The sequence below is a fragment of the Hyalella azteca genome, unplaced genomic scaffold, assembly GCF_000764305.2.
Source record: "Hyalella azteca isolate HAZT.00-mixed unplaced genomic scaffold, Hazt_2.0.2 contig15239, whole genome shotgun sequence".
Classification (NCBI taxonomy): domain Eukaryota; kingdom Metazoa; phylum Arthropoda; class Malacostraca; order Amphipoda; family Hyalellidae; genus Hyalella; species Hyalella azteca.
Window position 1 is genome coordinate 73,444 of NW_025945096.1, and position 22,032 is coordinate 95,475.

Sequence of the window (22,032 nt, forward strand, 5' to 3'; positions counted from 1 at the left end):
TTGCAAATTGATCTCAATTTTTAAAATTCATTGTGACGTTGGAATATTTTCTGGTAGCAAAAAATCTTTTGCCGAATATCACATTTTATCGGAATTTTAATAAATTTCAATTCTAATTTTAATAAACTTCTAGTTTACTGTCAATTAAATTACAAGACAACGTTCCATGCAGGAGAAAATTTGGAGTAATTTAGTATATATATTTTTTATGTATTAATAACATAATAGAATTTGTTTACATATTAAACTAATATTTGATTTGATGTACAGATTATCACAGCGGACTGTGTCGCTGTGGTCGTACCTCGCGGGCCAGGTGATGGAGCACACGAACCCCCTCTACCGCAGTGACATCCTGCCTACCTTCCTCACGCCCTCACTCGCTCCTCAGGCTTTGCAGTGAGCTCTCAGGCACTCTTACTCAACTAACTCATACAGTCGCGTTACCCTGACGACTGATGCTAAACTAAGACCTACAGTCGCGTAACCCTGACGACTGATGCTAAACTAAGACCTACAGTCGCGTACCTACAGTCGCGTTACCCTGACGACTGATGCTAAACTAAGACCTACAGTCGCGTTACCTTGACGACTGATGCTAAATTAAGCCCTACAGTCACGTTACCCTGACGACTGATGCTAAACTAAGCCCTACAGTCACGTTACCCTGAAGACTGATGCTAAACTGAACCTGCCTGTCGCATTGCTCCTATGACTGATCCGGAAAAAAGGCCTCCACAATCGCGTGGCGGCCTTTTGGACACAGTAGACAACACTCTCATCACCCTAAAATCATGTCAAGCTTATTATCGTTCAAATGCAGTATAGGAACTACAACTAACCCATGACTGTCCAGTAAATGGATACTACTTACAGGGTCTGTACGTTCTCCCAATTTAACTTACGTGAATTGTTGCTATTCCTTCTTGCTCCGTTGATATGGGGAATGGCCACCGCAAGAGGGTGGAAATAGGCAGGAGCAAGAAGGGTGGCCGAAAAGTTCGCCATTATTTAGGCTCAATTTCTGGGAAAATCTCTGTGGAATAAATCAGGCAGACCATTAGGTTTGAAGCTCTAACATGATTGTGAAGTGAAACACTCTCAAAAAGAGAAGGGTAATTGTTGCATCATCGTAAAAATATTTTCATTTGTTGGCTTCCGCTGGGCTAAGATCCTAAGATTATTCCCTTTGTTAGCTGTAGGTTGGAGGGAGCGCAGAAAGCAGTAGATTTTCTGCCTAATGAAGGACTTGTTGCCTTGATTTTCGACCATTCGATTGTTTCATGTAATGATTTTTTCTTGGTTATATGATAAAGCTTAAGAGATAACAGGTATAAATTCCGTGAAAATAGTAGAAAATCTGGGTGTCGCAGTGAATGCTTTAGCGAAAATGAAATTCGTATCTAATGTGAAAATTGTAGCTAATAGAAAAATCGTAGCATGTATGAAAGTTGTATCTAATAGTAAAATTGTATCAAATATGAAAGTCGTAGCGGCTATGAAAGTTATATTGACGACGTGCAGGTTCTGGCGAGGTCTGTACTGCCGGTACTGGAGCGGCGTGCACCCACGAGAGCCGCTCTGTGACCTGCTCAGTGCCACGCAGGACCACAGCAAAGCCCTTGAAGCCCAGGCCATGTTCCTCAGCAAGGTGACTCCCAACTCTACATAATGTTGATTATTCCCTCTCACATCAATATAGCAACTCTTCTCCAGGCGAATATTTCGAACCCTTCAATGGATGGGAAGTCGTTCTGAAGTTTAAGTCAGTCAATAGCTTGTTTAAAACTGTCATAATTAGATGTTAATAGTTTATGTTCAACTTCAGTTTGCTATCTGACCAAAAGATATCATGTATAGAAAGTAAATTTGTTCTCATGAAGTAATTGTATTATTTTATCCATTTCCTAGAGAATTGGATGGCTGTCCGACCAACTGCGTAAGAAACACGGAGATTCCCACGGCAATGACCAGATCAAAGAGCAGCTCGATAACAGACTCGTCGACGCAGCTCTCGACCAGGTGATCAGTACATAAAAACTTCCATTTTTCGCATGCAGAGAAGAAATGCGCTATTGAAGTTATTTGTCTTCTTCAATTTTGTGTTAACTGAGGAATGCTAAACCTATACTTCATTCCATTATTGTAAATTACTTATATCCTTCTATTCTTTGATACGATAGGAGGGTGTAACTTATACTACATACAATTTTTGCATAAAATGGCGGCGCATAGTTCTATTTGATAATCTGAATCTAAATTTCTTTGCACTGCCGCGATCCTCAATGAGTTTTCGCGCTGTTATCAATGGAGTGATTCGTCCGAACATATTCAAGCTCTACTACCAAAAAATGACAATTTTTTCAATCGTTCTTCGTTTTGTTACCAATCTCTCTTATTTTAATTGCGTATTTTTTTTATTCTTCAAAGAGGCACTAGAAAAGTATGAGGCTGCAACCATACTACCGATGTTAAAAAAAATCCTCCGTAAATCATTCACAGATTGTCGTTTCATTCCTGCTAATTTCTTTGTATGTTGAATGTTAATGTTGATGTTGTATGTTGAATGTTAATGTCGATGTTGTATGACTTTGTATGTTGAATGTTAATTTTGATGTTAATAAATATTGATCCTGCAGAACGGTCACCTTAAGAACGACCCTCTAGGCGCGTTCAGCTCGCTAGGTTTAAGCAACAAGCACAGCGGTAACCCTGTACTCATCGAGACCTCGCCTGATAAATGCAACACCGCCATCGCACCTTCCCCGGCGCCTGTCGTCCTGACAACTACACAGCCTTTGGTCAGTACTTCAGCTTACATGCATTTCTACTTATTCCTGTATTGTGGACTTTCTTACAGGCACTTGTACTTATTCCTTTATTATGTACTTTCTTACAGGCACTGGTACTTATTCCTTTATTATGCACTTTCTTACAATATCTTCCCTTCCATCGGACATTGCATTCCTCTACTTCAAAATTATATTTATGTGCGAGTACGATTATTTCAGAAATAAAGGTCTGTATATATAACGTCTTTGAATTTACATTTAAAACGGTGTTAAAATTAACCTTTACAATCAATCAATCTAACGTATTAAACTTTCATTTCTTACTTCGTCAAAGCTTCAATTAAGTTGTTTTAGGTTGCCTTTTCAAAGCAGTTTATGTTTCTATTTTTATTGCTTTATTAGGACTGCTTTAAAGACTTTATTTGAACCAACAACACAGAGCCCGACGCAGGCTGTGAGCAGCAGGAGCGCCCTGAGCTCCGTCATCAGTGACGTGGCCATCGACTGGCAGAGCCTGCGCTGCGTCACCGAGTGCTCGTGTAGCACGCCCTTCAACGCCGCCAGCAGGAAGGTAGTGCCCCTCGCCTGCATTTCTTTCATGAGTCTAATAAGAACAGATCTAATACTGCTGATAAATGCAGCCCAATTTTTGGATTAGTAAATTAGAATTTCAGCTCTAAACGCTTATAAATTTTGTGACCAGAAAGAAAATAACGAAATAGGCTTCTTCATACCAATCATTTGTACTCGTATGTTAGCGCGTTGATAAATCATAGGGATCGCTTGTGATGTTAATAATTAAATTTGCCAATTTTTCTTATAATAAACCCATAGATACTGATTACCGGTACCTACTAAATGTACGTTTTGATTATTATTCAGCACCATTGTTGGATGTGCGGCGAGGTGTTCTGCACGCGCTGCATCGACAAGCGCGCCAGTCTGCCTGGTCACCTAAGCCTGCCTCCCGCCCCCGTCTGCCGCCCCTGCTACAAGACCATCACTCGCTCCTTGTCCGTCGATACGCCTTAACAACACGCCTAGCTCCTACGCATGCCAATCTTCAAACGCAGTCACTTTAAGAAAATGCCCAGCATGCTATCTCTATTCGTCAGCAAAAAGTTTCTAAATACATGAGAAATATGTGGGGTAACATAAGGAAACATAACCTAATCTGCACTTCCAACAGCGTCTTGTAACGCTGAAATGTGCTTTAATGTCAGTGCCCGTCCACACATACCTAGTTTAGAACCAACACTGCCGACGAGACCGGACAAGATCTTTGTTCTCAGCAGGATTTGTAGTAGTTCTGATGAATATTAACGTCAGGATAAATACGTGCCAGTCAGGTGTGGATGCATCCCTTCGTACTCCTCAATTGTGTCAGGATGTGGTGGCTGATGGGCCTGCTGGTGCTGCTCAGGTATCAATCTCACTTCCCAGATAATGTCAAAATCACTCTACCAATTTGTTATTACCAAGGATCAATTTCGTGAAGGTAGGATCGCTGCTTATAGCCTTCTTATCAAATGCGCATCTTGCCATTGGCTACCTACACAATATGAAAATAGATTGCTTTATTTGAAGATGATTTGCCGAGGAACGGACGATTTTGTGTGTTATGTCATTATTCGGACGTTTCCTACGTATTTTTTATTGTTCATGAAAAGTTTGAGTCGAAATCTCGAATTTTGAGTTCCTTGCAATAAATCGGACGAACCAGTTGATATTAGTAAGATATTTTTAGATGAAATATGGATGTTGCTTTTCGGCGGCCTCACGAGGAACAACAGACTTCATTTCTACTTGAAAAGACTCGTCACTTGCAGTGGAAAAATTGTCCTTTAGTTATCGCTGTTGCATTCTGTAAAATTCTCACTGAACAATAATTTCTTCTAGTTCTTTTCTCATTGTGAAAATATTTCTTTATATGTTTTGAATTATTGATTGTTTTTTTTTTTGTACATAGACGTAGGAATTATTATTTGTTTACAGCAACTTGATCGAATGTTCTTACTTCAAAAGATGCAGGGAAGTTTTCCTCTCTGACAACCTCTTAAAATTTTACATGCGAGCAGTTTACAATTCACGCATTATCTTACCAATCGCCCCGTGCAAACTACCGTCAGTTGCTCTGTTCTCATGCAGTTCTACTTTCCTCACCAAATTTTTGCTCTTTATCTAAGTCAAAAGCTCGCCAACTAAAAACTGAACAAGAATGCATTGAGGGTTGTTTTGACTCGACTTGTTGAGTACCGTCAGATGCTACAATTGAGGTTCTTCATCGTGCTGGTACTTATATTCTGTGAATTTATAATTTTTCACTCGTAGAACAAAACCTATTAATGAAAAATCCAACAGCTATATTATCTACTTAAAATTTAATTCTCTAATTCTAAACTTATTCATTCTAAACTTTAATTAATTTTCGTTAATATTTTCCCTGAAGGACATCGTCTTTCCACCTCGCTAAGTTCAGTATTATATCAATTGTTGTGTGTCTTAACTATTATAATTTTTATTCTATTACCTCTTATAATGAATTCTATTACATGTAGTCTATATATTATCCTATTTTCATCATTAAATTATTTGTCGTTTCATCGCCGTTTATACAAACAACAAATTTGGCGTACAGTGAGTACTGAAATTGTGTTCATTTTACCCACATATATTCTTCCGCCGTGCAGCTCTGCGAAGGTCTTTATCTCTTTTCCCCATATCATATTCTCGTTGTAGGAGTTGCTTTGTGCGTGGATAAAGAAAAGAGAAGCGGAACTGCTTTGCCAATAAAAGTAACGAGTCGAAGATTGCCGGTGAGAACGAAGTGCTAGACAGGACCAGTTTCCTCCTTTGAAGACCATAGATATCTCCATGCTCACCGTTTTTTAGTCATAGACTATTTAATATCTATTATATTTGTCGTACTAAACTATGTTCGCGTTCAGCATCCAGATACTTCTCTAAAAATTTGTTCTACCCATCTCATTGAATTGGTAACTCTTATAAAACCGCGAACGAGCTCCAGATTTACTTCAATGCACTACGGTGTTAATAAATACATTTATGCAGGGCTGTTGAGCTGGCAACTTCCAAGCCGTGGCATTTATTTCACTTTAGTCATTCACTTATTTCTCCTGCAACCTTGCTCTCCCTGTTAAAAGATAAGACTGAGGGTATGCCCAGCTATCCATGTATCTTGTAAGCATCTCAGATGAAAGATATTGATACTTATCATTCCAATTTCTGTGTAAAATTCCAATATTTGTATGTTTTCTAACGTTGAGTGTGATTCTTATTGTACTGGTTGAGGTGACGCTGTAGGCGGCTTGTCGATGGCAATTAATTAATTTATATTTGTCGTGGCTGAGCCTGCAGACGTCTTCTCGTGGGACGCGCCTCCTCAGGAAGAGTACTGGCGTCCAATTTACTCTGACTGAACAGAGGCTCATTGCCCCGGTCACTGTGATATGACTGTATGGAAGGTAGTGCACTTCGAAGAATATAGTAAAGTTTCTTGGAAAACTCTGTTATTATCCTTATTCTATTATTCAATATTGTGTTTATTCCACGTAGTGGATCTAACAGCCTTCAATTCTAGCACTATCCCGATAACGTGAGTCACGAGGCCATGGCTCTCGGCTCAACAGGTGCAAGCCTTAAATCACGATGATGGCACGTTAGTTGTGCTCTGTAGCCTCGTGCGAATGATAACCAACAGAACATGTGGTGCGGTCGTCGTGAGAAATAACACGTGTTGGCACTGGCTGCGATCTCACGATAGCACCTGTACAGAAGTCGAATTCGCATTGTTTGTTGGCGAAAAGAAGGTTGAGGTTTGGTTTGTCGCTACGTGCAACAATGGGGTTATCTAGTTATTTGCTGCTTCTAATGGTTGCTGGGACAGCATTTCCGCGTGGTAAGGCTATTAAAACAATTTACGAAGAGGGATATTCCATTTTTAGAGTCATTTCGATCTTTTTTCCAGAAAACACAGCTATTCTTAACTCTCTCACATTATTTACATTTATAGATGCAAATGAAAAGGGTAGTAACTATCAAACTTTAATTTACTACTATTTCATTAAATTACTTTAATTAAATAAATGAATATTGCTACTTCAGCTGATAAAAAATTGCTAAAAGAGCATCAATTTTGTATGCCAGGCAGGTCTAAACTTTCATTTAAATGATCGTATATTAGTTCTTGGGCATGGTAGGGATGAAAGGAACGATGGTCAAATGATTGGTGACTGGCAAAGGCATGATAACGTAGCCTCAAACTGAAGGCTGTTGAGGGTCTTTTAAGGAGGATATTGTAAATAATGATACATAGTAACTTGCCCGCAAACGGGTTCAGTTTAAGTGCATTCGCAATTTAAGGGGACCGGCTACCCTAAAATTTTCAATTTTGGCGTTTTTCGGTTTTTGTGCCCATCTGAAAGCTGGAATTCTGCTCTTTCCAATGGTACCACTGCCATCGCTGTACGCCAATATTTACGTTCATGACGTCTCTTTAAAGGGAAGCGGGTGGGAGAGTTCTTTAAGTAATTAGATATAAAGTAATTAGCGGCTGAAACCTTTGAATATAGTTTCTACTTGAGTTGTGTTGCAGTTACATGCTTAGTCTCATCTTAAAGCTGACATTCTGAGCTTTCCAACGATACTACTGCGATCCATGTACGGCAATATTGACGCAGATGGCCGTGCTTTAATGGGGGGCGGGGGGTGGAGTTCCTTCACTAAATAGACCTAATAAAATTATAGCGGCAAGACTACATATCTTGGTGTATCTGGCATCTGAGCTCAGTTACCCTCCTAACATTGTACGTAGAGGTGCGCTACAAGTTGCTGCTAGCATCATTGAGTGGATTAAGCAACAGAAGCCTGTAGTTTGGTATCCATGCTACATTGAGTGCCTATTTCGAGGCGCACGAAACTTTGTCGCGCCGTCCTGAAAAGTTCAACTTATTGTCACGGAAAACCTATCTCCTCCTACAGTTTTCAAGCTACAGCAATGAGAGTTATATCATTCGATTCGTAAAGGCCATATCTATCGACCTAGCCATCGCTTTTTTTGAATTTGTGCATGGTCCGTCTTATATATGGGGGAGAAGGGGGGGAGGGGGTGAAAAAAGTGAAAAAATGGGAAAAACGCGCATAAAAGAAACTATGGAGAAAATGAAAAAAGGGATGGCAGAGTTGATAGGTATGGTCTTTACAAATCTAATGATATGTGTCTCGATATTGTAGGACGATATTTGTGGGAGGAGATAGATTTTCTATAGTACCCGTTATTTGTCCGTTTTCTATGAATATCACGTTTTCTATCAATTTTTGCGAAAAATTCATACAAGTAAAATGTTATTATTTTTACATTTTACGTATGTATGTGAAGTTTCATGATGATCGGATAATAACTGTAGGAGTTATAGGCTACCTCGGTTTTAGGGTAGCCGGTCCCCTTAAATGAAATTAAAATGTGAACTTCCTCAAACTGGTGATGTAGCGATTTCAATATAGCGTTATCAGCAAATTTTTGGATTCCTTAAAAGTTAGATTACCTTCACACGGGTTCAGAAAAATTGATTAACTTGACGTTCGATAATTGCCACGGGCAGCGATGGCGGACTGTGCGTGGGACAAGGACACGGAGTTCCCCGCCCCGTACCCGCCTCTGCTCTTCAGTGTGGCCGCTGAGCGCACGGTGCTACCCGTGCTGGACGGTGCCAACAGAGTCGTCAAGTGAGTCATCTTCGTCACGTGCTTTACCTAATAATTACAACTGAATTCCTTGGTATTATTAATAGTTTCGTTGCGTTAACGGTTACAATATCAGTTTTGAAAAGTTGCGGTCACAGGACCTGTTTATAAATCTCCTGTGAACACGTCAGAAAAAAATTCAAGTATCGGCGACAGGCCACATCAGGCCAATTCTTCAGCGCCGACATCACTACACTACTCTATACTATACTATTACTATTACTGTTACTATACTATACTAGTACAACATTCTCAGACTGGCCAATGGAGAAGAGGTGATTACAGCGTGTCCGGGCACCACGATCGATGCCTTAGGGCTGGAAGCTGCCACAGCCACGTGCACTTCTTCTAACAAGCTTCGCATCAACGGGCAGGCATGCATTCTCTATAATTATGACATATTCATAGTCATTATATTATTACTCAATGCATTGTAGTCGTTATAATAGTAAAATCAGTTTTCTCTGTATTGACATCATTAATTGAAGCACCAGAATATGTGCTTCCTTTCAAATACAGAACACAAATATAAAAGATGTTACTAGGATTTCGATGCTGTGAGTTTGACAGTGACACATCCTGAAACTTTTAGATACATTTTATGGTTTCCACTGTTTGGATCTCAAGCTCGGTCCTGTTCTTACAATGAGCAGCTGGCGAGATAGTGAAAAAGTTTGCAGTGACAAACGAACAATGAGCCCTGAGATTGTTAACCCGTCCTGTTCCTTCCCACTTCATCTTAAATGACTTCATATTCCCTTCATGAGGTTTACATAAACCTTGAACCTTGATAGTGAGAAAGGAATACTACATTCATGAACGAAATAATTATTTCACATTAATTACGCTAATATTGTGGCTCCTAAAGAATTGTTGTACCTACAAAGGACCGTTCAATATGAGTTACGATTATGAATAAAATTTTCGTTCCGTCATCTGAATATTGATGTTCCTGTCTCAGGACTGGGACCTGGCAGAGCTTGGCTGCAAGTCGCGACCAAAAGAAAGTCTCCAGAAAAATTTGGGGCCGTGCGGCTCCGGAGGAGAAATGCATCAGATTGGCTTTGCTATCCCGGGTTATGGTTTCTACCCAACGGTAAAGAGAAGCCAATATTGTAGTTCAACTAAATTTCTTGAAATAATCGTGTAGTTTTACATTTTGCGCCTCATCACCTAATTCAGTATTGCAATCGAAACCCCAAACATGTCCCAAGAGACCATGACTGTCTGACAAGTTAATTGCGTCGGAAATTCAAAAATCAAATCTGGAATTATTTTTTGTAGTTTCAAATCGACTTCGTTGGTGAGGATCCAGTTTCCGTTTCATTTTTTTTCAGATCACCGTGTGTTTTGACCCAATTTTCGAAACCACTCTTTACTCGAACTACATCGTGCGGGGCGCCAATATCGCTGCTCAAGACACCAACCCTGACCGGCCGAGCTTCAAGAGCGACACAGGTTTCTTCACAGTCTCTGCCGACACCTGCTACCAGCAGGACTCCCAGATCGCCCTCATGGACGCCATCCTCGGAGACTCGGTCAGAGTCGCATGCGTCATATGTTGCAGCGTTGAATGCATTGCCTTCTCTCTTGACGCCTGTTCTACTGCATAATTATATTATTGCTGACAAAAAATGCAATATTACTTTTGTATAGATAGACATAGTCTTCAAGGTATCAGCGTAGGTAACCAGTTTCTTCAAGGTAACCAGTTTCTTTACCCTTTGTTTAACAGTAACTGATAGAAAAGCATGGCCGATATGAACGTTTGCCGTGTATCTATTTCGATTTTTGATGGGGTGAATCCATGTTTGATAAAACCGGATCTTCGTTGATTCTCGTGCAATTGTTCTCTCTTTCTCATTAACATTGACGTGAATGTGTTAAGCAGAGCGTTATCGACGTGGGTAAGAGTTTTTACTTCGCGCGAGGGCACTTGGCCGCTGATGCCGACTTTGTGACGGAGCAGGAGCAAGATGCTACCTACTATTACATCAACGCGGTACCGCAGTGGCAGTCTTTCAATAACGGCAATTGGAAGGTTAGTCATTATCGCGAGCTCTAGGTTTCTTGCGCTAAGTTAACATTAATTTTTACTTTTTGCCCATCTGGGGTTTGACTCCGTAACACTCATGATCCCGGCTTAACAAATTTATATTTGAGGGGAACCTTGCCAATACTAAACATTGAAATGCAGTAACATACATTCTTACGACCTTGATGTTGGTACAGGCCGCGCTCTTTGAAATTACTGTTATCTTCTCCATAAAATTTGCAATTTCTAATCCTCTTTCTTCAATTTCTTCATCTCCTTTACAGTATTTGGAGTTCAGCGTGCGAGATATGGCAGCGGCTCACGGCTCCGACATCGTCGTGTGGTGCGGAGGCTGGGATGTCCTCCAGCTCGACGACGTCAATGGCAACCCTGTTGACATATTCCTGGGACTAACTGGGGGTGAAGCTGTCATTCCAGCGCCTGATATTACGTGGAGGGTGAGTGAACACAATTACAGTTTTATGTTAAGCAGACATAATTGAATTTCGTCATCTGAATATTGATTTTCGTCAAGACTTCTAAATCCTTGTTAACGATTATTTTCGTCAAACTGAGAAATGAAATCATCATTTTATGGTCTTATTTTTTCAATCTGTCTGCTATTTATTTATAGCAGATCTGTCGCTTACGAATTTCTAGTCATTTAATACAAATTACAACATTTGTTTCAGGTTGTTTATGATCCGTCCTCAAACAAAGCTGCAGCCATCGTCGGAGTGAACAATCCTTACCTGACCGCGGCGCCCTCTATGCTGTGTTCGGGCGGCAGCATTTGTGACCAGCTAACTTGGCTTCATGACATTAATTACAGCGACTACGAGGCTGGCGCCATCTACTGCTGCACAGTGCAAAACCTTGCCACTGCCATTCCTAACGTCCCTGATTTGGGTTCGGCTGGACTTCTAACCTCATAATATCGAATCACTTCGAGAATGATGGTTCAATTTCAGCATAATCATATTTCTCGCTTCTACTGGCTAATAATTACAATTGCTTGAAGTGTGTAAAATTTTCGTTTCAAATGTATATTGAATTTGGAAGCCTAAGCCATGAGAGTTGGCAACGGCATTGATTTTAAACTTAATGGAGATAGTGGAAATATCCCCATCTAAGTCTGGTTAAAATGTCAAGGAAAATGCGTGAAGTTTTCTTATTTTATAAAAATGTTCACAAATAAAAATATTTTACTTCTCAATTTCATCAGTGCAGCATTTCCAAGGGTGCACCACTAATTTGAACTTCTTTACCTGATGCATTTTGGAGCGCAGATCAAGTTCCAAAGCATCGCAAATACTTAAATTTACGAAGAAAATTGAACTGCCTACCCATTAAATTGAATTTACTTCAATGTCCTATTATTATTCCCGCCTTTGATCATAGTTAATATAACTCTCCCTGACCGGTCATCCCGAATTTTATCACAAAACCTTTGGCTGAGAGTGATTTATCTCTTAACGAATATTTCTTGGGTTTAAAATTTCCTCCCAAACCCACCAATACTGAACCCAGACGCAACACTCGCTAGGATCTTTAGGGGATATCCCCGTGTAATCTTGATTAGGGACAACCTCAAGCGTAATTTAACTTTACGAAATTTACTGCAAGAACTCTCGACTGATGCTCTACTTACACCAGCTCTCTTTAATCACACACCAGTTTGACGGAACATAATTACCTCACGACCTGATGGTCTGCACATTGTAACCTTCACGTCCCTCGACCGCGCAACCGAATAATGAGAAGCGTTGAGCAAATATCCACTGTTGGCATAAACTATAGAGAAACTCCCAACGACGGATCGCCTGCAGAAGACCACCACTGCCCTGGATGTAATGGACTATCATGGATGTAACTTCCGGAACCTAGTCTTCAACACTTCTGGACAATCATATCTAGGCCGTGCGTCGAACCAGCCCTCGGTCGAACGGCCACTCGTCGAAGGGCGATACATTTTGGAACAGAACTATGCTATCTGAAACCTAACCTCAGATGTGGTGAACGTAAAATTACGTAATTTAACGGTGCCCGGAATTCTTATTCGATCCGCAGCCTGGTGGTGCACGGCAGGTTTTATGCAGGGCCGGAGGAAGACAAACTTGCAGAGTGGTTCGCGGCTGATTGGTTGGGGGAGCTGCGCTCCCCCAACGACCAGCACCGCCGCGCTCCGAGATGACCAAATTAAAAGTCTTATTCACATGAAGGCAAAGGCGCTGCGTACCGAACTGAAAGTTGCGCCTTCAGCATGAAATTGATAATGACTCTCTGAAGTGCACGAAAACCTACTGCCTAAGCTGAGATTGCAACAAAATCACAGCTTCTTAGTTTCACTCAACTATATTTAGTCTTGGCAAAACATCGACTACCAGAGATATAACCTGATAAGTTTCACCCGCTATTCGTTTAGGCATTAATTTAATAAATAGAAGTCCAAACACAAAAAATTATCCCTGCACTAGGAAAAAATGAATAAAATAAGTAAGTCATAAAAAGTCCAAGTTCTTCTAAAATATTAATGTAACATCGAAATCAACTTATTATCGTGAATCACTAAAGCTATAGATAAAATTGTCTGTAAAACCTAATAACTTCACTCTGGCCGGCAGGTTAAGAGGTAGGGCAAGAGTTTCGAAAAATGCCTATGAATTTTTTCTAACATGATATTACGAACCTACCAAATTATTTGAAACAATATTTCGGTACGAATATTGGCAAAAAATAGATATGCTTTAGGTCTATTAGCCAGATAAATACATGAATTGCATGCACGTTCAGGCATGCGCTTGTAGCGTGAGAACATGCTCAATTGTGATATTTGTTTCAGCGTGTCATGCGAGCACAAACCAAATATCACGATGGCAGCACATATAAACAGGCATGCGCCAGTAGCGTGAGTCACATGCTTAATGATAATGTCGCCTTCAGCGTGTCATGTGAGCACAAACCAAAATCACGATGGCAGCTCCTTTTTTTCTATATTTGCGTTTACAGTTGATTGCCGGGATAATTTGTTTAGCTGGCGCTGATCGTGAGAAGGGAAGCTTGTTGTGAGAAGTTGCATCTGAAATCTTGGTGTAAGAAGTTGCATCTGTACAATCTGTTGTGAGAAGTTGCATCTGTACAATCTGTTGTGAGAAGTTGCATATGTTGCATGTTCGCATCTGTACTTAAAAGAGACAAATCCGCATTACTTTATGCTAAAAATACGGTTTAGCTTCTGATTTGTCAGTGAGAGCTAAGATGAAGTTGTCCACTTACGGCGCTCTACTGTTCCTCTCGGTAGCGGGGACGACATTTCTGCGTGGTAAAAGTTTGACTTTAATTGTATCACTTTATTAATTATTTTCCAATAGATGCGCTGCTCAGTCTTCAAACCCCCATTGCTTCACTGTCTTCGCAAAGATATCCTTAAAATGATTTTGTTGACCTTAAGACTTGTAAATAGCTGCTGTTCTTCTGATTAGTATCTGCACTGCCTCGAACCTTATCTCGATCCAAAGAAGTTTGTTTAAAATTAGTGATGAAGGCCATTTTGGTGTAGCTATATCCATACTTTTCATGATATTTTTTGTTCAAATATGTATCCATGGTAATCAATTCTTCTGCAAAAATATCATTTAATAATTGCCACGGGCAGCGATGGCGGACTGTGCGTGGGACAAGGACACGGAGTTCCCCGCCCCGTACCCGCCGCTGCTCTTCAGTGTCGCCGCTGAGCGCACGGTGCTACCCGTGCTGGAAGGTGGCAACAGAGTCGTCAAGTAAGTCATCTTCGTCACGTGCTTTACCTGCTAATTACAACTGAATTACTTGGTATTATTAATTTTTTCGTTGCGTTAATGGTTACAATATCAGTTTTGAAAAGTTCCGGTCACAGGACCTGTTTATAAATCTCCTGTGAACACGTCACAAAAAGTTCAAGTATCGGCGACAGGCCACTGGCATATTCTCTAGCGCCGACATCACTAGTTCACTGCACTATACTATATACTATACTATACTAGTACAACATTCTCAGACTGACCGAGGGAGAAGAGGTGATCGCAGCGTGTCCGGGCACCACGATCGATGCCTTAGGGCTGGAAGCTGTCACAGCCACTTGCTCTTCCAACACGCTTCTCATCGACGCGCAGGCATGTCTTTTTAGCGTATTTTCTCATTTTTAGAAAAAATGCACTATTGTGCTCGCCATGTCCGTCCGTCCGTTTGTCTGTCTGTCTGTCCGTCCGTGACTTCACGTTTTCGTCGACGAGAAAATGCGCTCTCTGCGACTCACTGCAGTGAGTACTGAGTTATATTTTTTATTGTGTGACCGGACGTTCACTACCTTAGCTTCAACGGATGGCCGCCCAAGGTTGCACGCTGGCCACGAACTTATTAAAAAGTTCGTTTTTAAATAATCGAACACAACTGAAAAACACAACTTTCCAGTTCACCACTGAAGTTTCCAACACGTTTATTCCAATAAATAGAAATAAGCACTTTAAAATGTGCACTCTACACTCTACAGTTACGGTTACAGTTAGGAGCAGCACAGACACTGGCAAATACTTAATCAGTTCAGTCAGGGAGAGGGCACACTGCTAGACAACAGCTTTATGCCAGATCGACAGTTACTGGCTACCACTAGGATGGTCAGAGCAGCAACTTAACCGATCGGCTAGCAGGACACAACTGCTGTCTCATAAAAGGAATCGCCCTCGTCACCTCTCTCTGAGACCAATCTTCCCTGAAGCGGTTGGAAGTCAAAGTTATTCAACCGGCTTCGCTAAAAACCCATACATGTAGTATAATTTATCACCTAGCTTAAACAAATTGAAATGAGTGAAAAATGTCTAAAAAGACCGTGAACGATTCTCATTCGTTCACAATTGTTACTATGAAAAAATTAGAATAGGAATTCTAGTAACAATACTAGTAAAATTCAAAACGCTTGAGTCACCTCGTTATAATAGTTTCAAAATATTTAAATCTTTTTTGTTTGTTTATGTATATACCGACAGATCTTTGAACGTCCCAAGGGATAGATCCACGAATTCTCTTGGTTGAGGAAAAAGTACGATACAATTTTCCTAGTCTGAAAAAATGCTAGCGCGCTATGGCTCATTAAATATTGCCGAATAAATTTGCCTAAACTATGGAATGCTGAGAATTTCTGGAGCTATTTCGTCCCCTCGAATTTTCAAACTTGAGAATTCGATTTTCTTCTAGCTTTTCAAACATTAATTCCGTAATTATAATAATTGACAGCCAAGTGAGTGAAAAGGCAAATTTGGCGAGGAAAATACGACATCGATGATATTTTAATTCCACTTCCTTTTGCGTCAAGCAGTTGAAGACATTTAAATATGAAGACATTTTTAGTAATCTTCATTTCGCTGAATTCGTGGAATATTCCTTTAACAACAATATACCTGCATACAAATTGATGTTTTGGGGACACAGGACTGGAATATGACGGAGCTTGGCTGCACGTCGCGACCAAAAGAAAGTCTCCAGAAGAACTTCCCTAGTAACAATTGTACAATGGGCCCATGAGGGGCCCATGTGACAATGTGGAAATGAGGTGGCATTACGGGTTCAACATATGGGGCCCACATTGATGCTATCTTACTCTGAATGTGCATGACATTGCTATNACATGGTTTTGTCATGTGGGAGCTATGTTGGCTCTATGTAGAAATCGTGTGATTTCTACATGGCCTAGCTGGGCAGAATTTTCACAAAAACCATGAGGCTGCTATATGTCACTTCCACATGTGGCCAATATCGTTACGCCACCTTGGGCCAACATGGGCCCCTTCCACAATTGTTACTAGGGTTGGGGCCGTGCGGCACCGGGGGAGATATGCATCAGATTGGCTTTGATGTCCTGGGCTATGGTTTCTACTCAACGGTAAGTTGCTGTTACTTAACACGGTGTATTTCCGTTTACTTAACACGGCGTTACTTATAAATTATAACACGGCAATTGCAGGAAATATTCATCATGCGCGCTACACTGGAAATTTGGTTACCCATTATTTAATTTTAATTTCTCATTACCCAAATCCATTGCCCAAGATGTAATGGGACTAATAACATATCTTACATCAAACGTTGGTTGAAACAATAGAACTGCAAATTTATCTACATCAATCTGTTTGACATGAAACTATAAAAATAATTAATGGTTCTACTCATGGTCATTATTTCTTTACAGATCACAGTGTGTTTCGATCCTATTTTCGAGACCAATCTTTTCTCGTACCACATTGTGCGAGGAGAAAATATTGCAGCTAGAGACCCAAACCCAAGCACACCGAGCGTCAAGAGTGACACAGGCTTTTTCACCGTCTCTGCCAACACCTGCTACATGCAGGCGTCGCAGATCACCCTCATGGAAACAATCCTTGGAGACTCGGTCAGTGTTGCATGCGTCAATTCATAAGGCGGGGCTGAGATATAATTCTCACCCGTAACACATTTTCGTTCATAGCTGTATGTTAAAACATCATTGCCTAATAAAAACGTTATTAAGTGCACACTTGAATGTAATTTTTTCGGTTTTTACATGCCTCTACTTTGCACATTGCCGAATGTCTTTCGCGAGAAATGTGTTCGCATTTTACGTTAGATGTACTCTTACATTAGCGACACAAACTTTTATCGTGAATCCAATTTCGATTAGAATCGTTATTGACCTTTGAATTAAATGTGGCCCCAAACTTGAATTATATCACCATATAAACTTGTCACGCAGAGTGTGATCAACGTGAACCAGAGTCTATACTTCGCACGAAATCTCTTGGCAACGGGTACGGACTTTGTGACGGAACAAGAGCAGGATGCAGGATACTATTACATAAACGCTGCACCGCTCTGGCAGACCATCAATAACGGCAACTGGAAGGTGAATCGTGAACACGAACCACATGATATCTAGCTTCAACGACGCTCCAGCAGAAAACGTCGTCTTTTACTTTTTGGATTGGTGTTTAAATTTTTTGAACACGTTACCACCTGCCGTTTGAACAGTGTTACATTCACAGTATACCCATAGTAACCGCTATGTAAACTTTGCTACATAATCTTTCATAAAATTCAACGTACCGCTGTAACTAATCTTTAGCTACTAGGTGCAAGAACAAAAAAAATTAATGAATTAAAGTCGGGGCAGAAAAATAGACGGTAGATAAGATTTGGACGGAAGATGAGACGTGGACGGCAGAGAAGAGTTAGACTGTAGAAAAGAGATGCACGTTAGATAACGAATTAGCTCCACAGTGAGCCTGGTTTTTCATCGATGTCCCGCCCATGAAATCTCACAAACTTCATGCTACGCTTATGACATCTAAAACTTGCAAAAATTACCTCTCTGTGAGATTTCTATAAAGTTTTATATTTTCCAACATAGTATCTGGAGTCCAGCGTGCGCGATATGGCAGCGGCTCACGGCTCCGACATCGCCGTGTGGTGCGGAGGCTGGGATGTCCTCCAGCTGGACGACGTCAATGGCAACCCTGTTGACATATTCCTGGGACTAACTCAAAATGAAACGGTCATTCCTGCGCCCGATGTTTTATGGAAGGTGAGGTCATTCCTTCAATTCAGTTATAAAAAAATATTAATTTAAAGCAAGAAGAGTCATAAGAATACTTTTGAATAGACTTTTCAAATAATTGTATTTCTATATTTTGTTGCTCTTAGAAATCCATTGCTCAGCATTCTGAAAATGTTGTCCGATCCAGGTTGTTTTTGATCCGTCCTCAAACGAAGCGGCCGCTATCGTCGGCGTGAACAACCCTTACCTAAAGATTGTTGCCCCCTTGCTGTGTCCGGGCGGCAGCATTTGTGACCAGCTAACTTGGCTTCATGGCATTAATTACAGCGACTACGAGGCTGGCGCCATCTACTGCTGCACAGTGCAAGACCTTGCCACTGCTATTCCTAACGTCCCTGATTTGGGCTCGGCGGGACTTCTAACCGCCTAATAACGAATAGCGCTGTGTATTTTACAATAGAGTTCCATATAATCACGCTTCATTATTTCATGTAATTTCAAAAACTTTGTTCGTGTAAAACATTACTGATGCAAACTACCTTATAATGCAATATTAGAAATTATTAATTTTCACTTCTTTTTATTTCCTTAACCAAAAATGTCCGCCTGATTTTTAAGAATTTCTTATGAAAATTGCCCCAGGCGAGCAAATATGGTCATGTTTAATCATTCTATAAGGAGTAGGTTAAATCTCTTTCTATGAAGAAAAAATTACCCACAATTAAGATATATTTTTCAATTAACGAACCAGCTCATCGGAAATAAAACGATGACCGTATATTCTCAACGCCTGGTCGATTCTTTTCTATCAAAAAGGATCCAAAGCCTTGGAACCGTGGTTACATCGACAGCGTTATAATTCCCTTCATTGACGTCATGCTGCCAAGCCCATAGAAAATTCTACTTTTTACCAATTAAAATCGGATACCATTGAAGCTCCTTTGATCTCTCGATGAGGATCGTATTTCTTAAATGCCGAATAACATAATTATCAAGAATAATTACAAAACCAAACAATAAAAGCTTTATTGTGCAAATTACTGGGGCGGCGTGACTTGATGAAAATTACCGAGGAGTTATAAATGTATAATCATGACATGTGCTAATTGCCGTTAAAACTGTAATTTATAATACATCTACAAAATTTTGACATTTTAGCTTATGGGTAAATAACTGAACTAATTGACTGAAAGTAACTAAATGAGATTTCCTATTCGATATTGGGCGAGGGAATGAGACTACACAGCTATTTTCTGACAAAGATTAGGTTGGTGTGTGCCTTGTCACCGCAGGCCCTCAAACCAACTATAAAAAATATAACTCAGTACTCACTGCAGTGAGTGACAGAGAGCGCATTTTCTCGTCGACAAAAATTTGACGTCACGGACGGACGGACAGACGAACGAACAGACAGACAGACAGACATGGCGAGCACAATAGTGCATTTTTTCCATAAATGAGAAAATGCGCTAAAAATACAGTCATTTTTATTATTTCTCTTCGTTTCAGTATGATTGCGGTTTTCCCTACTGCAGTTATGATACTTGGTTGAGTTGGTTCCTTAACGCATTACATTCAAGTTAACATGATGTAATCTTAGCTTGAAAGGAGCTACTTAGGAAATAAAATAGTTGGTAAGGAAACCCTATTGGTGTCGCTACCCGAAGGATTTAGTAAGAATGAATGTACATTGCAGCGTGCATATTCACCAACTCTGAGTGCCATAAAAGAGATTTTACTTTACAACTCTCCAATTTCCTAGTGGCTGTCAGGCATCTTGGATAGACTAGAGGAGCGTGTACGGCCGTTTCTGTGCCACCGCATTAAGAAGCGAAGTCGTGCCCCTCACTAGCTTTCGTGGACACACAGAGTCGCCCGATAAAGACGTAAGTCGCGGATGTTGAAATGCTAGTCATATTAATGCTGAGTTGACTGCTTAGTGCTCAATATTCAATTCCTTTTCTTTTGCGTCTTGACGCCAACAGCCTGCAGCTGCGACAGCCTGCTTTTGTGACGACAGCCTGCAAATCTTCCAACATTCACTCCGAGGAGAAAACGGCTCGCAATTCGATGGTTATTTTGGCACCAGCAGAGCATAGTGCTTACAACGTTGACCTTCCTATGGAATACCCGATGGCGATAAATATACACAAAGGTATATGCTTCTATGAATTCGAACTGAATTATTGTTTCGATCATCGCATTTGGCATGAGATTGTCCTTTCCGAAGTGCTAGAAACTACTGCAACTGAATCAACCCAAATTCTAGAGCTTGTAGGCGGGCCAATTAGGGCAGCCATTACTAATGGCCACAACTGACCACTACTAGTTTTACCGGCCAGTAGGCGTATACTCAAGACCATTATTCACTTTCAATATTCTTTAAATCTTTGCCGCCTTTATATGTCTTTAAAAGCGGTAAAGAGTCTAAATCGGTGAGAATTTCGGTCTCGGGTATTACAATTTCTCAGAGCAGCCACCCAATTTATTGATGAATTCCTAAAGGTCACGCATTAATCATTAGGGTCGCAAATGTTTTTTTATAAGTTTGCAAGTTTATCAATAAGATATTGATGAAAGTAGAAGCAATGCCTCTCTCTTGAAAGTTGAACTCTTTGTTTACAGATGAATCAATTGTCGTCAATGCTTTTAGCATCTAAAGGCTTGCGACAACGTTAGCTACCGTCGTTAGACCACGGATTGCAATCGAAATTAATGAAGTTAATTAGAAGTGAATGAGACTTTAGAATTATTTCTCATGTACCTGTACGTTAGAATTTTAAGTAGCATACAAAAACATTAAAAAGATTATATTTTCTGTCGATAATTCGCAGCTAATCATTTAGCCGCGAATTTGTCGCTTGACAAGTTTCTGGCCGCCGCTCGCTACAGTCTTCATAAGTTGCCGGTGCCTCAATAGAGTAATCATTAATTCAACCACGAGAGTAATGACCTTATAACCGCTGGCGTTTAGGACTGGCCAGATATAATGGCTGCCACCATTTTATCCGTTTAAACACACCTATCATAAAAAATAATTTCTAAATTATTGCGACTAAATGCGGCAAACAGTATGGTTGAACTAATATATGCAACCTTAGCCCAGATCGCATTAATCTTTAACCGTCATATTCAAAGTATTTTATTTTTTAGGCATTTAAGTGGAGTAGGTACATGAACTGTGTCATTTGTTGAATCTCATACCTGATTAATTTGTTGATCTTTGTGCGCCACCGAGCAAAAATATATACACCCGTCTACCAATTGCTGAACTATATATGAGTCTACCTTGCCAAGTACTCGTCAGGGATAACTTTCTTTTGTCAAGCAAATAAAAAAGATAATATTGGTCATGAGTGCATGGTCACTTGCAACAGGCTTATCGTGATGTTTAAGCGTTAGTAAATTATTTCCGACGTCAAATATCGCAGGTTGCAGATGCGCAATTGATCGCTCCATCTCCCGTCGGCAATGAGACCAGAGTCTAATTAATTGTTTTAGTTCAAGCATCATCAAGGATTTTTAGTTTGTCAAGAAATCTTCACGTTCAAGCGGTGTATGTATATTGAACCCCAAACTCCTTAAAAGCTAAAACACTCAAAATCTGTGAACACACACTCACCTACATCCATTGAATTATAGTAGAATGAAACATATTCATACGTCTCTTACGCAAATTTTGCATTTATATATGCAGCGCATCAGCCTCTGCGTGTTCTTAAGCATATTTCTGAATTCAAATGCATTCTCCGTGCGCATTGCAACACGCCTTAGCGTCGATTGACGTCACCTGTTTCATGTGTTCAGAACGTGATCGGATGCCTAGCCGCAAAAAAAGTCAGAATTTGTACTTTGCCCTTGCCTACGCCACGGAGGGGCTG

At 40.4% G+C, this 22,032-nt stretch overlaps 3 protein-coding genes across 6 annotated transcripts in view; all 3 read left to right on the forward strand.

Moving 5' to 3' along the window:
• LOC108678414 (myotubularin-related protein 6) overlaps positions 1-6,311 on the forward strand; it is a 60,653-nt gene extending 54,342 nt beyond the window's left edge. For all 4 annotated transcript variants that reach the window (XM_018166830.2, XM_047884337.1, XM_047884336.1 and 1 more), the window contains exons 11-16: positions 271-399; positions 1,525-1,651; positions 1,912-2,022; positions 2,640-2,801; positions 3,232-3,363; positions 3,675-6,311. In XM_018166830.2, coding sequence (XP_018022319.1) covers positions 271-399; positions 1,525-1,651; positions 1,912-2,022; positions 2,640-2,801; positions 3,232-3,363; positions 3,675-3,824 — 811 coding nt within the window. In that variant the 3' untranslated portion in view covers positions 3,825-6,311. The remainder of the gene's footprint in view (positions 1-270; positions 400-1,524; positions 1,652-1,911; positions 2,023-2,639; positions 2,802-3,231; positions 3,364-3,674) is intronic.
• Positions 6,312-6,616: 305 nt separating this feature from the next.
• Positions 6,617-11,959, forward strand: LOC125177529. The gene is made up of 8 exons (XM_018166832.2): positions 6,617-6,711; positions 8,414-8,537; positions 8,812-8,929; positions 9,517-9,651; positions 9,893-10,093; positions 10,447-10,596; positions 10,875-11,048; positions 11,283-11,959. The coding sequence occupies exons 1-8, from the start codon at positions 6,654-6,656 to the stop codon at positions 11,523-11,525; spliced, it is 1,203 nt and encodes a 400-aa protein (XP_018022321.1). The 5' UTR covers positions 6,617-6,653; the 3' UTR covers positions 11,526-11,959.
• Positions 11,960-13,794: 1,835 nt separating this feature from the next.
• On the forward strand, positions 13,795-18,724 carry LOC108678415. Its single transcript, XM_018166831.2, has 9 exons — positions 13,795-13,912; positions 14,246-14,369; positions 14,627-14,741; positions 16,054-16,113; positions 16,430-16,504; positions 16,811-17,011; positions 17,351-17,500; positions 18,005-18,178; positions 18,339-18,724. The coding sequence occupies exons 1-9, from the start codon at positions 13,849-13,851 to the stop codon at positions 18,579-18,581; spliced, it is 1,206 nt and encodes a 401-aa protein (XP_018022320.1). The 5' UTR covers positions 13,795-13,848; the 3' UTR covers positions 18,582-18,724.
• The last annotated feature ends 3,308 nt before the right edge of the window (positions 18,725-22,032 follow it).

Bases quoted from the DNA above. Each gene is read 5' to 3' on its own strand.
- LOC125177529 (XM_018166832.2), top strand. From the start codon at position 6,654: ATGGGGTTATCTAGTTATTTGCTGCTTCTAATGGTTGCTGGGACAGCA. The intron at 10,597-10,874 runs GTTAGTCATTAT...TCTCCTTTACAG, and splicing joins TCAATAACGGCAATTGGAAG to TATTTGGAGTTCAGCGTGCG. The intron at 11,049-11,282 runs GTGAGTGAACAC...CATTTGTTTCAG, and splicing joins CGCCTGATATTACGTGGAGG to GTTGTTTATGATCCGTCCTC.
- LOC108678415 (XM_018166831.2), top strand. From the start codon at position 13,849: ATGAAGTTGTCCACTTACGGCGCTCTACTGTTCCTCTCGGTAGCGGGG. The intron at 14,370-14,626 runs GTAAGTCATCTT...CAACATTCTCAG, and splicing joins GGTGGCAACAGAGTCGTCAA to ACTGACCGAGGGAGAAGAGG. The intron at 16,114-16,429 runs TTCCCTAGTAAC...TTGTTACTAGGG, and splicing joins AAGAAAGTCTCCAGAAGAAC to TTGGGGCCGTGCGGCACCGG.